The 13,405-nt window shown below is 37.4% G+C and overlaps 1 protein-coding gene across 1 annotated transcript in view; it reads right to left on the bottom strand.

The window, feature by feature from the left end:
* LOC109105464 (ephrin-B3-like) overlaps nt 1-13,405 on the bottom strand; it is a 63,560-nt gene that overhangs the window by 16,586 nt on the left and 33,569 nt on the right. Inside the window, exon 2 of the mRNA XM_042759710.1 lies at nt 11,749-12,044. Coding sequence (XP_042615644.1) covers nt 11,749-12,044 — 296 coding nt within the window. The remainder of the gene's footprint in view (nt 1-11,748; nt 12,045-13,405) is intronic.

Raw genomic sequence — 13,405 nt, 5'->3', positions numbered from 1 at the left:
CTGTCTATCTAGCTATCAAAACTCTTGCCTACATTATCTATCGGTTTCTCTCTCCGTTTTTCCAACTCCACCTTGACCTGCTGCACCACACGCTCAACAACTTGCTAAATTAACTTAGCCACACGAAACACTGCGCTGACGCAACACAGACAAAACATTTGTTTGCCCTCCGGACAACTTTCACTTCAAGAGCGGAGACGATGAAGTTGTTGAGGTGAAGGACAAAAGTGTGGAGGGAGAGAAGGAGCAAGAAAAGAGGGAAGTGGGTCAATGGTCTGAAGGGAGGAAGGAGATGGCATTCAGTGAAAGAAAGCGAGAGGGAGAAAGAAAGAGAGATAAAGAGATGGAGAAAGAGGGAAGGAGGGGGTTGCTATATAAAGAAAGATGCCGGCAAGTATGAGACTGAAAAAACAGGAGAGGAGTAACAGAGCGCAGAGTGTGGCGGAAAATTCTGGTGGACTGTTCGTTTCTGGGTCATATCAAAGCCAAACGGCAAACACACGGGCACACGGGGGACAGCTAAAGTGGTTACAGTGAAGATCATGGTATGCATAATTTCATATCACTATAATGGTATATCGTGTAAAATAATTGGTGAAAAATCCATACAACTTTACAAAAATGTTTAGTAGAATAAGACAGATTTTTAATAATCCACTGAATTTTATAAATGACAAGTATTTCAGATTTTTTATTTAATTTTTTTTTTTACAACATCATGGACACAAATGAATAAGATTATTCATAATAGCGCAAAAAAAAAACTAAAATGATAATCAAAAAGTTAAAAACAAAAGATTAACAATAAATAATAAACAAACATGATTGGAAGATTCAGGATTGTAAAATGGCACACATGTCTTGGGGTTGGTAAGATTTTTTAGATATTTTTAAAAGATTTTAAAACGCAATTTATTCCTGTGATGTCATTAATCCACAGGATCCTTCAGAAATTATTCTAATAATTTCTTTTTTTCAGCATACTTCAATGAATAGAACATTTAAAAGAACAGCATTTATTTGAAACAGATTTTTTTGTACCATTACAAATGTTTGTACTGTCACTTCTTATCAATTTAATGTTTCCTTGCAGAACAGAAATATTAATTTTTTACTGAACCCAATCTTTGAATGTACATATTCACGTATGTATGAATGCATGTATTCAAAAACAGTATTCAACCTCACTAATCAGTACTGCAGGATCTCTACCACCTGACACATTTCTACCATTGCACAGTATGCACCATTGTGCCACCCAACCCTATTTCAGTGTGTGCCGAACACTGTCAAACATCTTAAAGACTGTAATCACATTTCACTGTCGTTTTAATTACAGGTTCTAATGAAAGCAAGCAGATCACTGGCAAACGAGCAAAGCAGCGAGTACAGCAGTGTGTGTATGTGCGCACATACCTAGAAGCCAAACAGAAAATAATGAACACACACAGGAAAAAAAAAAACTGAATTCACTTTGGCCCTTCTGTTTGACAGAACAGCCAGAACCGCACACACACACACACACACACACACACACACACACACACACACACACACACACACACACACACAGAATCCAACATCTGGAGTACTTTAGGGCTGGACAGATTCTAGAGCCAACCATAATTCACTGGCCATGTGTGTGTGTGGAGAGTGAGACAGACAGACTGAGAGACCAACTAGGGACAAAATGTTCACGTTCTGTGCGAGATCCTGTCGAGTTTTTAGCTCTTCTTTTATCATTTGTATATCCGACATCACCATCAACATGAGGACACAGGATGGAGGGGAAAAGAGAACGAACACAGAGAGACAGGAGGAGAAATAGGAGAAACATGGGAGGTAGCCAGTTGAAATAATGCATCCTGACATCTGTGCCTGCTTAGGGCTCCTGGGAGAGAGAGAGAGAGCGAATGAAAATGAGGGAGATGGACAGAAAGAATCAGTCGAAATAGAGATGATGGATTGTGGGAAAGAGAATGAAAGCGATAACTAAGATTTGTGTGCAAATATGTGTATGCGTGTGTTTCTACTGTGACAGGAAATATGTTTGATTAAGGCTTGTTTGTGCGGTTTGATTTGCTGAATGTGACATACTTTCTGTTGTCTGTTTGTCCTCTGTGGATTCACAGAGCAGGAACAGAAGAATGAGGGTTTGGATGGCCGGGAGGGAAGATCTTTTGGATGTTTGAGTGTGCGAGAGAAAGAATGACAGAGAAAAGTGGCATTGGTCTGTGTTTAAGTAAAGCAACTCAATGAGTTATTCAAGCTTGTCCAAAGCCACATTGTGTGAACAAGAGTATGCTGGTTTTGCTGTAATTACAGGATGTATAAGCATATTTAAGTGCTTGTGTGTGTATGCAAGAGAGAGAAATCTATACCAAGAGAAAGACCTCATTTAAAAAAAAAGACTAATACGGTTTTAGGTTTCCTACACAAACACACTGTCTTTTCATCTGACTATGACTGAATAGTTTTCTGAAACACATTATGAAAACCCACATTAAAAAACTGTATGGGGAGTCCAATTAATTTAAATTATTTGGTTCATTTAGACAGATTTGTTCATTTGTTCAGGACAGACATACACACACATACAAAAGCTACAATTTGTCACACAGAAAAAAACAAAAAAGACGTAAAAAGACGTAAATGATGTAAATGTAACGTTCTGTCCAATTCATTTTAATGAATCAATCATTTGGACACTTCATTTCAGTGAACCGTTTCCAAAATACAATTAACTGATTCACTTATTTTCCACTGTGGACATACAATACAAACACACAACCACAAAATTTCACACTTATGTGTGTGTACGTCACAAACAGATATAGACACACACACACACAGTCCTAATCGATACAGTAATATTCTGACTTAAAATTAATTTAGAAAATTGGTTCATTTGGGACTGGTTCAAAAAATGTATTCACCAACTCTCACGCACACATAGATATAACTGTTAAAAAAAAAATATTCTAACTTAATATTGCAAAGTTAGATTCGTTTGAACAAAACCTGTGTTCTAAGAAGTGTTCTAAGAAGTCTATTTGGATAAATATTGCTTTTAACACAAAGTCTTTTGAATTATACTTTGATTCAAGTATTTAATCTACATATTTTTGCTGTTCACTCTATTTCAGACCTTTGGTTAAGTTGTTTGCTAAATAACCTGCTCGAATAAAGTGTGGTAATGGATCCTCAATACGTCACTGTTCTGCTCAGAATTCTCCTTTACAGTTGCTTTGTGAATCGATTCAAATGAATCATCAAAAAGAGTCGTTCACAATGTTCTAAATCATACCTTTTTCCATTTCCTTCGTTTTCCATGCCTGAGGAGTTTCTAGAGCCTTCGAGTTTGAGAGCAGTCTGTTAGCTTGAAGACAGTGGATCCGTGCACACACACACACACAGTCCCTGGCCCCCATTATCTGAGACAGCTTTGTGTTTGGAGTGTAGGGCACAGGGATTAAGTCAGATCTATAACCGTGAATGGAGGAGTGTTGGGTTCCTCTCTCCCACAGAATTAATTACCCTAATTAGACTCCTTAATTGCATGCATTACAATCCTGGTTTCAGAGGGGAGGAACAGGCTTCACACATTGAGCAGAAGGTACGGTGGCACAAACCCAGCTGAGACATGCATCTTCTACTCCATATTAATAAACTCGTTCGCACAGCTGTAAATATATGGACAGAATATTAGCGCTCAAAAGAGCTCATTAGTCAGTAGAACAGCATATTAACCCATAGCACAGAACATACTGTGGTAATGTCTAGTCTTTAAACGTTGGCTGATTTAATCTGCCCTGGCTGTGGCGATGGTAGGGTTCTGTCCTATTCTATTTTCAGCATTCGGCTTCAAGCTTCACAGATTTGTTGATTATAACAGGAATAGTCCCGGCCTCAGACGTTACGACCGGATTCACAGATGGATGCATATTGCTCAAAAAGTGCCAAGAGCTTTCTCAAATTGGCAAGCGGCATTTTTGGGAAGTCAGGGTACTCAGGTTTTTATCTGTCCCACAGGAACATCATGTTTACAATCTCCCAAACTTACAAGTCTCTTTTTGTCTAAGTGGTTGATTTGTGGCCAACAAAAAAATGCAAAATGGATGACTCAGTGTAAGACTGATATTTTGAGCTATGTGGGGGCAACAAAATTGTCCATTTTGTTCAAATCTTGGGTCTGATCTACTGTATTTTGCACAAAAAAGTAGGATGGTTTTTCTCCAGCTTGAAACCTACAATCTGATTGGCTGCCTTAATGCAATTTCCGGGAGTCGGCATGCACAGGTTTTATATCAGTTTGCTGGGAAACAAAACCTGCTATAATGAGCACTTCTGAAAAAGAACTAATTGCTGGATTTGCCAAAGCTTGTAAGGTTTATGACACTGAATCTTTCAACAAAAAAATAAAATATACAAGAGTTTTGTCTGAGAAACTTAATATCAAGTAAATAAAATATCAATGAGCACACCTATGTACTGTATTTCGCTTTGCTTGGTTATACTCAGTATCAGATAAACCCATATCTAAACATCATCTAAAAAGTACACTGTGTTGGTTTTTGGCTAAATAAGATAAAAGAGGATCAGACAATGCAAAAAGGAGCAACTTCATGTACTTGCAGTGTAGAGAGCTCTGATGATCATAACGAGAGTGTTTTAGTGTAATGCTATTAGAGAACTCTGAACCTGCTATCAGTGAGGTTGTGAGCTTTGCTATAATGCTCCTATGCACTGTGGACTGGAGTTGTACATACACACACACACACACTCACTCAAAAATGCCAGTGTGGCTTTGCATTATTTACGTTTATTAACATCTTGGCACACCAGCCAGTGCGCTTGGTGAATTATGGCTTTGGCATCGAGAACGGCAAAATGAGAAATCTGCCAAAAAAAGAAAAATGGGGGCCAAACCAGTGTAGGAAGAAAGAAAGATGACAGAAAAGGTCAGATATGAGGAATAAACTACTTTGTGCTGGTAAGATACACTAGCTAGCTTAAAGGAAAATAAATAGACTAAGATTAAATGATTTATCTGAGGGACAGATGAGTGGATGAAGATCTGGACGGAGATGGAACAACAAATGAAAGCAGGGAGGAAAGAGCCAAATGAATACTGAGATTAATGCGTCCAACAGAGGGGACTGAGAGCGAGTTAGGATTGAGAATTAAGAAAACTTGGAAATAAGAACTTTTACTCACCCACAAAACAGACAAAAATGCAGCACAATCAGTCTAGTCAGATTTACAAAAAAATGACTATTATGACTAGGTTCTTTTTATTGCATCAATCAAAAAGGCTCACAAATCAGCCTCCTCAAAGTACTGAAATACCTGATAATGTAATCATTATCAGAAAGTAGCCTATTTAAAACCCATTTTACTTCCATAATGTGTCAGATTTCCATGCAAAACAAGATATTTAACAAGAAAAATGGTAGATTAGAGCCAGATTTATTTTATTATCTTTATGCTTTTTTTAAAAGAAAAAGCATTTTATGTTCTTGCAAGGCTACATTATATCATATCATCATATTTGATCAGAAATACAGTAAAATTGTAACATTGAGGAATATGTTTACAATTTAAAATAACTCTTTTTTTTGATGGCAAAGCTGAATTTTCAGCAGCCATACTCAACTACTCAGTGTCACATGATCCTTCAGAAATCATAGTAATATGCTGATTATTATCAATGCTGGAAACAGTTGTCCTTCTTCTCAGGAGTCTTTGGTGAATAGAAATTTCAAAAGTACAACATTTCTTTGAAATAGACCGTCACCGTCTTTGAAGTTTTTACCGTAACTTTCGATCAATTTAATGCATACTTGAAAATGTAAAGTAATATTTCTTTTTAAAACGAGCCTTGAATGGTAGCGTACATATGAAAACAAAAGGACTAGGTGACATCAGCTGAAAAGGCAAATAATTTCAGAAGCAGAGAAAGTCAATATATTTTGATGAAAGATTACGAGGACAAACAATTCTTTCTTTGGAAGAACATGACCAGCAACGTGCATTAAAAAAGTAAACAGAGTCAGTTTGATTTCACATTGACTATTCATCCAGAATTAAAAAGTAGAATCAGAATCTAAACCAATATTTCTCAATTCCTTTCTCGCTTTTTCAGCAGCACACACTGCAACCATTTCACTCTTTCTCTCTCGATCTCTGTCTGTCTCTCTCGTGGACAGCTGGTCAACCCCAATCCCACCCCACCTCTTTAATCTCCCTCCACACACAGTAAACATCCTCTCTGCCTAAAGTCTGTTTACCCAAAAATGCGAGTGTGTGGTTGATGAATAGATGATCTATGAAGATGATCTAAAGAGCTTTGTGAGCTTGTGTGTGTGTGGTTATTGTGTGTTTCACATGTGTGAATTAATATCAGAATGATCATTTGTTTTTCACTGTGCATTCACACACACAAGCCGTTGTCGCAGCTGTGTGCGTATGTGTGTGCTCGCCGTTCATCATTACTATTAACGGGTCATGTTTGCGTGATCTCGCACACTAAATTGCAGCTATGTCATCGTGTTTCTTCATTCGGCCTAGTGAGGAGATGTCAAGGGTCAATGGCATGGTGAGCGCTGGATAAGCACCCCTCCACCCCCCGTTCCCGGGAAACACATCCCTCCACAAGTGGTTCCTCAGCAGAGTGAGGCACAATGCTGGCTTTGTCTGCTACTGCACAGAGAGAGAAAGCGGAGGCTATGTGTGTGTGTGTGTGTGTGTGTGTGTGTGTGTGTGTGCATGTGAGGTTAAATGAATCACACAATGTTAACTAGTTGAAATCCAATTAGTGTGGTCCTTTTTTCTGTCTGACCTTTGGGGAGTATCTGTCCAATCCATCCATCCACACACATAAACACACACAAACACATTGGTTTCACTATTTCTCAAAGGTTTTAAACAGAAGTGATGATATTTGCTAAACTGTAACCCCAAATCTAACCCTCACACAAATCTGTCAATATTAGTAAATTTAAAGAAACACACCAGCAAGCCCTTTTCAAAAACTAAAGGGGTAATTTATACAAAAACTACATTTTTCTTCCTTTTTTTCTCTCCTATGTGTCTTGGCAAAACTATATGACTATCTTTCTTCTGGGAACACAAAACAGAAACATTTTGAAAAATGTATAGTTTACTTTAGATAAAGCCTTGCCTAACTTTAAATAACAGCAAGCAATATGATAACATTATTTAATAAAAATACAACTGCTCACGTTAGTTCATATTAGCTCAGGTCCACTATATTAACATATACAACTTTTGATTTTAATAGTGCATTAGTTATTGTTGAAATGAACCTTAACTTAAGTTAATAAATACTTTTTTCATTGTTAGTTCATGTTAACAAATGGAATCCTATTGTATAGTATCTTCGTTTTTGTTCCACAGAAGAACTCAGGTTTGGAAGAACATAAGAGTGAGTTAATTAAGACAGAATTAAAATTTTTAGTTAAACTATCCCTTTAAGATGACTTCAAGTGTCCTCACAAGTTGGTTTTGGTCATGTTGTACTATATTTGTTAGGATCTTTTCAAAAATTTGCCGCTGACAAGTACAGCCAAATCTGTGCACACATAGACACATAAACAGTGCTGTTCTGATTCTTGACCTAAATTGGTGAGGCGACCTGTCACATTCACTTTCTCACTCCAGTCTCCACAGACTCTTTAAACCCACATTTTTTACCTTATCTGTTTCACAGAATGTGCTAGAGCTGGGCAAAAACCTTGATTTTCTGATTAGACCAGATCTTCATTTGAGCGATACTGATAAACATTCTTTAAGTCCCAAGATTACTCTTTCAGTGTCTTCTGCACTGCTTTTCAATGGCATTGCACCCCACCGCTGAATCTACAGCCCATGAGTAAAAGAAGTCATGTTTCACCTGAGTTTGCAATCTGAATTCTATGTGATAAGATGGAAAGCTGTCTCATTAAGTAATGGCTTAAAAATCTTTACGTTAAAGGGTGCAGTAGTAATCCGATGCACAAATTAACCAGCTCTTTTAGTCAATCAAAAGCATTCAAAGTAACTAGGGTAATCAAATTCACTGAACAGCATTTCAGAGCTGTTTCTACATATTTTTTTTTTTCATATTTTTCTAATTTTTGGAAACTTTTTCTTTCATATGTAAGCAAAATGGACATAAACTGTGCTCAATGTACCCAAATGAATAAGAATCAAATTGAAATAAATGATTCTGGTAAATGATTTTTGATTTTAAATGCCCTGTGATATTTGGTCTTTACAGTGAAGGCCTAACCTGACCCACAAACACATTTTCAAGCACCATTCATTTCAGTGTATGTGTGTCAAATTACTTCTGTTCAGCATGATTTGATCAGTCATTCTGTTAGGATCACGTGTGTGTGTGTGTGTGAGTGAGTGTGCTTCCTTGATGTTCCTCGACTCTTTACTACCATTGTTATTCTGATCACTGTCATCACTCAGGGAATGGTTGTGCTCATCAGTCTGCACCAAAATGATTCTGATTGGCTAAAGCCGCGAAATGAATTTCTTCTGATCCAATCGGATCGCAAGAGCCATAAAAACAACTTGCGCTTGCAGAAGACACAGGCTGCTGGGAATTTAAGTGTAAAAATCTCTCTCTCCCTCTTTCTCTCATTTACCTTTCTCTTCTCCCTGGTGTTTGTGGTTTGCTTTTGTCTCAGTAAGAAGGGAAAACTTCAGTCTGGAGGCTTTAAAACGTTCAAAAATTCATCAAATATAGATCTCCCTGAATCCCTTGCTCCCTTTGCTCTTCGACCGCCTCTTCTTTCTGTTTTCTTCTTCTTCCCACCTTCTATTTCTGTCCTTCTTGTGTTGCTCTGTACACTCAAATCTTGTACAGTCACCATATAAGAAGCAATTAATGCGGATCAAATTAACATGAAACACTCATGACATCATACGTACGCGCACAATGATGATGATTCACAGAGTCATAAAATACCCGTACAGAGATTTTTGCCATCTGCATGTGTGTCTGAGCTGCTGCTGTCTCCCTCACTCTCTCATCCTCTTTTCCTCTTGAGTTCTCTTCTCTCAGTTTGAGTGACAGTTAGCCATCTGTCTGTGTCCGCTACCACAGCAATGCCACGCCGATAAGAAGCCCAGAGCAGCTCCACAGTCAGGTACCCCAAATCCCTCACGCTGACTGACAGCAACATGTGTGTGTGTGTGTGTGTGTGTGTGTGTGTGTGTGTGTGTGTGTGTGTGTGTGTGTGTGTGTGTGTGTGTGTGTGTGTGTGTGCATTTACGAGCAACTCTGCTGTAAGATAGATACTGGAATGACTGCAAAGCAAGGAAAATCATGATTTAATTGAATAGCTAAGGCAAAATGAAAATTGTGTCATCATGTACTCATCCTCATGTCATTCCAAATGTACTTTCTTTAATAGAACACAAAAGAAGATGGTTTACAACAAAAGCACATGATGACCCAGGGCTGTAAAATGACAAAAAGTACCATAAAACCAGTCTATATTGCTATTGTGTGCTATTTTCACTCTAAAATTCTCCAATTTTTTTCTGATTGAACTTTGTCAATGTTAAATAATTTGTTTATGCATTAGTTGCATGGATATTAAAATTCTGACTGTTACCATTTCATTGTATGGCCAATAACCAGTAAATGACTGATAATGAAATTATGCAATTTTGTTTAAAAAATATATAATAAAATAATAAAATAAACCCCACTGAAAATAAAATAAATGCCACCCAATACAGATTAAAAAAAAGATAATTATAATAATAACAATTATAACAATAATTGGTTGGTAACTCATATGCAGTGTTATTGTTATTAACTAAAACTAAAAACTAATATAAACAATAAAAACGTATAAATATTAGATGAAAAACCTTTGAAGGGTTGCCAAGGCAACTAACTGAAATAAAATATTTAAGCACTAAAATTAGTCAAACTAAAACTGAAATCAATATAAATAAAAGCTAGAAAAAAGAAATAAATACAAAAATAAAATGTCAAAAGAAAACAATTTTAAATAAAAAATATAGAATTAAACTTTGAAACTAAAATTCTAATTATTAATAAGTATTATAATAGTCTATAAATAATAGTAAAATAACACTGCTACAGGTTTGGACATGAAAGTGAGTAAATGATGACAAATGATTTAACAAATGATGATCATTTTGATTTTGGGGTGAACTGTCTCTTTAAGTGAACATGTGTGAGAGTGTGTAAACACTGTTATTAGTGACCTAAGGTCATCTTCGTGACCCATGTGATAATTAGACAACGAGATTAGAGCATCCATAATGACCTGTCAATGCTCTCTTCCACATAAACACACACACTCTCTCTCTTTCTCTCTCTCTATTTCATGGATCATTCCTGTTCCAGCTCATTTGAGCTAGGTTGAATAAATTAGCTCATGTTAAGGTAGGTTAATTAATACCACTCTCCCTAAGGTTCAAATCTCTAATGTACACATACCCTTACACACACACACATGCACCAACACATGGGCATGAAGATGTCAGAAGTCATCAAATGTGCACTCTTTTGGAAAACAGAACATCAAACGGTCATGACAGATGCTGTACAAATGCACCCAAATCATACACACAAATATTTTTTAACATGTATGCACACAAATAAACACTAAATTAAATGTTCAATGACCCTTAAAATCACTTTCCTCCTTTTTTCCATGTGGACGCTTATTTGATGGTTTCTCTCGCTCTCTTTTTCCATCTCGCAGCCTTTGTGTGTGTGTATGTGTGTGTGTGTTTATGCCTCTGATCTTGCATTTGAGGACTCATAGACTGGCACAGCCTGTCGATCGATTCGTCGGGCCTGTTGGAGTAACGATAAAGCCTGCAGCGTGTGTGTGTGAGTGTGTGTCACTGACACCTACGTTAAGGCTTAACAGAACACGGAAGCACCTTGGAAACTTCCAGATGTCCACATACCAGGAAACTCACACTTGTTTGCCCATTAACGAGCCAGTGGAAAGAGATAGATTCTTATCACAGAGTCACAGTGTCTACGAGACCTGCAACCGCTAAGATTAGACACAAAGACACGGTCACACCTTCACACACACTTCACACGTCATAAAAACAAACACAAAAATATAACCTTGGGCTCCTAAGCACCAACGATCAATTATCTCCTCTGTTTGAAATGCGTATCTGGTTTTGAAAAGTATGAATATAATTTGACTGATAACTAACCCTGGTGAAAGGGTTCTAAGGGTTTTAAAACTCACTTACTTTTCCAGGTATTCTATGAATGGGAGAATTCCGGCAATAGATGCTTAAAACATGCCCATTGCGTGTTTTGGGTCTAAGCGTGTTAGGACATCACTTTCCTAGGTCAAATCTACTTTCTGAAATGTTGATATTGACTGGTTTCCGTTTACGTTGGCATAATTCCCTCCACGCTACTGTGCACTGAATTAAAAACAACCCTCAGTAACACAACCCAAAACAAGATGGTTCCAGTTGATAAAGTCACAATCAGCCGAATCCCAGCAGATGATTGTGACTTCGTTGAGAACCGACTAGCCTGAACTAAAAACAAACCCAATAGAAATGCAGTGATGAAATACCATCATGCCATCCCTTATAACATCAGCGTAAGTCAAAGTCTATTACCAACAGAAGAACTTTGAAATGTTTCTGGTCAAAATAATCAAAAGTTGTGGTGTGTGTCAACAGACATGCTTTGATGCACTCACTCACCGATGATGAAGTAGTCCTGATTGGTTTTAAATTCGTGACCCCACAGGTTGGGCGAGTACTCCTGAAACTTGATGGTGAAACGCATATCACTGTTGGGCTTATCACAGGTGAGAAGTAGGTTGGGGGCTCCTGTCACTTCACACCTGTCTGCCTGTTCCCGTGACGACACCAGGTACAGTTTATAGTACTCGTATTCGGCGGGGGAGCGGGGACCGGGTGGCTCAGACGCTGGGCAAATGAGGTCCAGGCGATCCCCGATTTGAGGGTACAGGACATAGCCCTTATCATCACTAAACCTGGAGACAGACAGAGAGGGAAAGAGAGAGAATTTAATGTCATGACATTAGAAACATAAATTTACTGGCGAAAATCATAAAAAATTGCATGGCTAAAAAACAATAAATAATTTAAAATCTGAATACAAGCAATGTGTGACTTAAACAACAAAATAATTGATTTTTTAATTGTTAAGCTTTTATTTATTTTTTGCAAAATTTAATTTATAAAAGGCACTTTTGTAAGTCATATAAGTAAACAAATTAAATTATTATATAAAAATATAAAATAATTTAAAATAACCATTTTCTATTTTAATGTATTTTAAAATGTTTTTAAAACATTTCTTGTGGAAATGTTTTTCTTCAGGATTCTTTAATAAATAGATTCGTTTTTAGCGCCAATGTGGTTTGTAACTCTTTTCACCATTCAACTGAATACAAAATTCAATGCAAATTCAGTTCCTTCTTTTTTTGTGAATATCCTCTAGTCTTAATTCATATTTCATGCTACACCAAAATAGACTGTTAATGGCTCGGCACATTGTCTTTAATCAGTTTGTCTTCATTTAATCAGTGAAATGCACATTCGGTGTTTGTCTTTGTTTGTGGCGGAGCAAACCTGGGAAAATCTGTCAATTATACGGATCAGCAAGGGGGCAAGGATGCATCATGGGATACGAATGACTGGCTTAATCTGGCACTATAACCTTTCGCTTCAGGACATTCACTGACAAAACCACACACATCTCATGAAAATATCTGTGGGTATGCTTGCTGCCTCTGGAACAGGCTGGCATTTACTGGCGCAGGTGTGGATCCAAACATACTCCACACTCTCACTGTGTTTCTTCATTCAGTAAATTACCTTCTACAAGTAGAAACTCATCCTCTTCTTTTACACTTCATTCATCTACTCTGCTCATCTCTCTTCCTGTTTATTCATAGGCCTAATGAAAGTGCTCTCTTCCGCTGTGTAAATCATCTGAAGGTGCTGAAACTTCAAAGTTTCTGATGACTGAATTTCTAGAAATATGATATTTTGTTTTCTGTCTTCAACAAGTGACTCTAATGAGAATGAATGGGCCAGTCAGGATCCAAATCCCACCCAGAAACGCATGTTTCCAAAGGAAACCGTGTCAGATCAAAGCTCAGCAGAGGATGTGTCTGGAGCTTCCAATTTCCAGGAGAATTTGGCTGTTGCGGAATCTCAGAGAGCTTCCTTTGAATTCTTTCTATGTAAACAAATGACTAAACGACTCGCTGACGCTAATTGCCATTTTATCATCATCTCTAAACAGCCAGCAACTCCAACGGCTATTTACATGTAAACAATTTAAGGCAGTTGGGCTTTGTTATTTTACGGGCTTCATGTTTCCATG

The sequence above is a fragment of the Cyprinus carpio genome, chromosome A7, assembly GCF_018340385.1.
Source record: "Cyprinus carpio isolate SPL01 chromosome A7, ASM1834038v1, whole genome shotgun sequence".
Classification (NCBI taxonomy): domain Eukaryota; kingdom Metazoa; phylum Chordata; class Actinopteri; order Cypriniformes; family Cyprinidae; genus Cyprinus; species Cyprinus carpio.
Note: the sequence above shows the minus strand (reverse complement) of the source record. Positions and strands in the feature narration are given on the sequence as shown.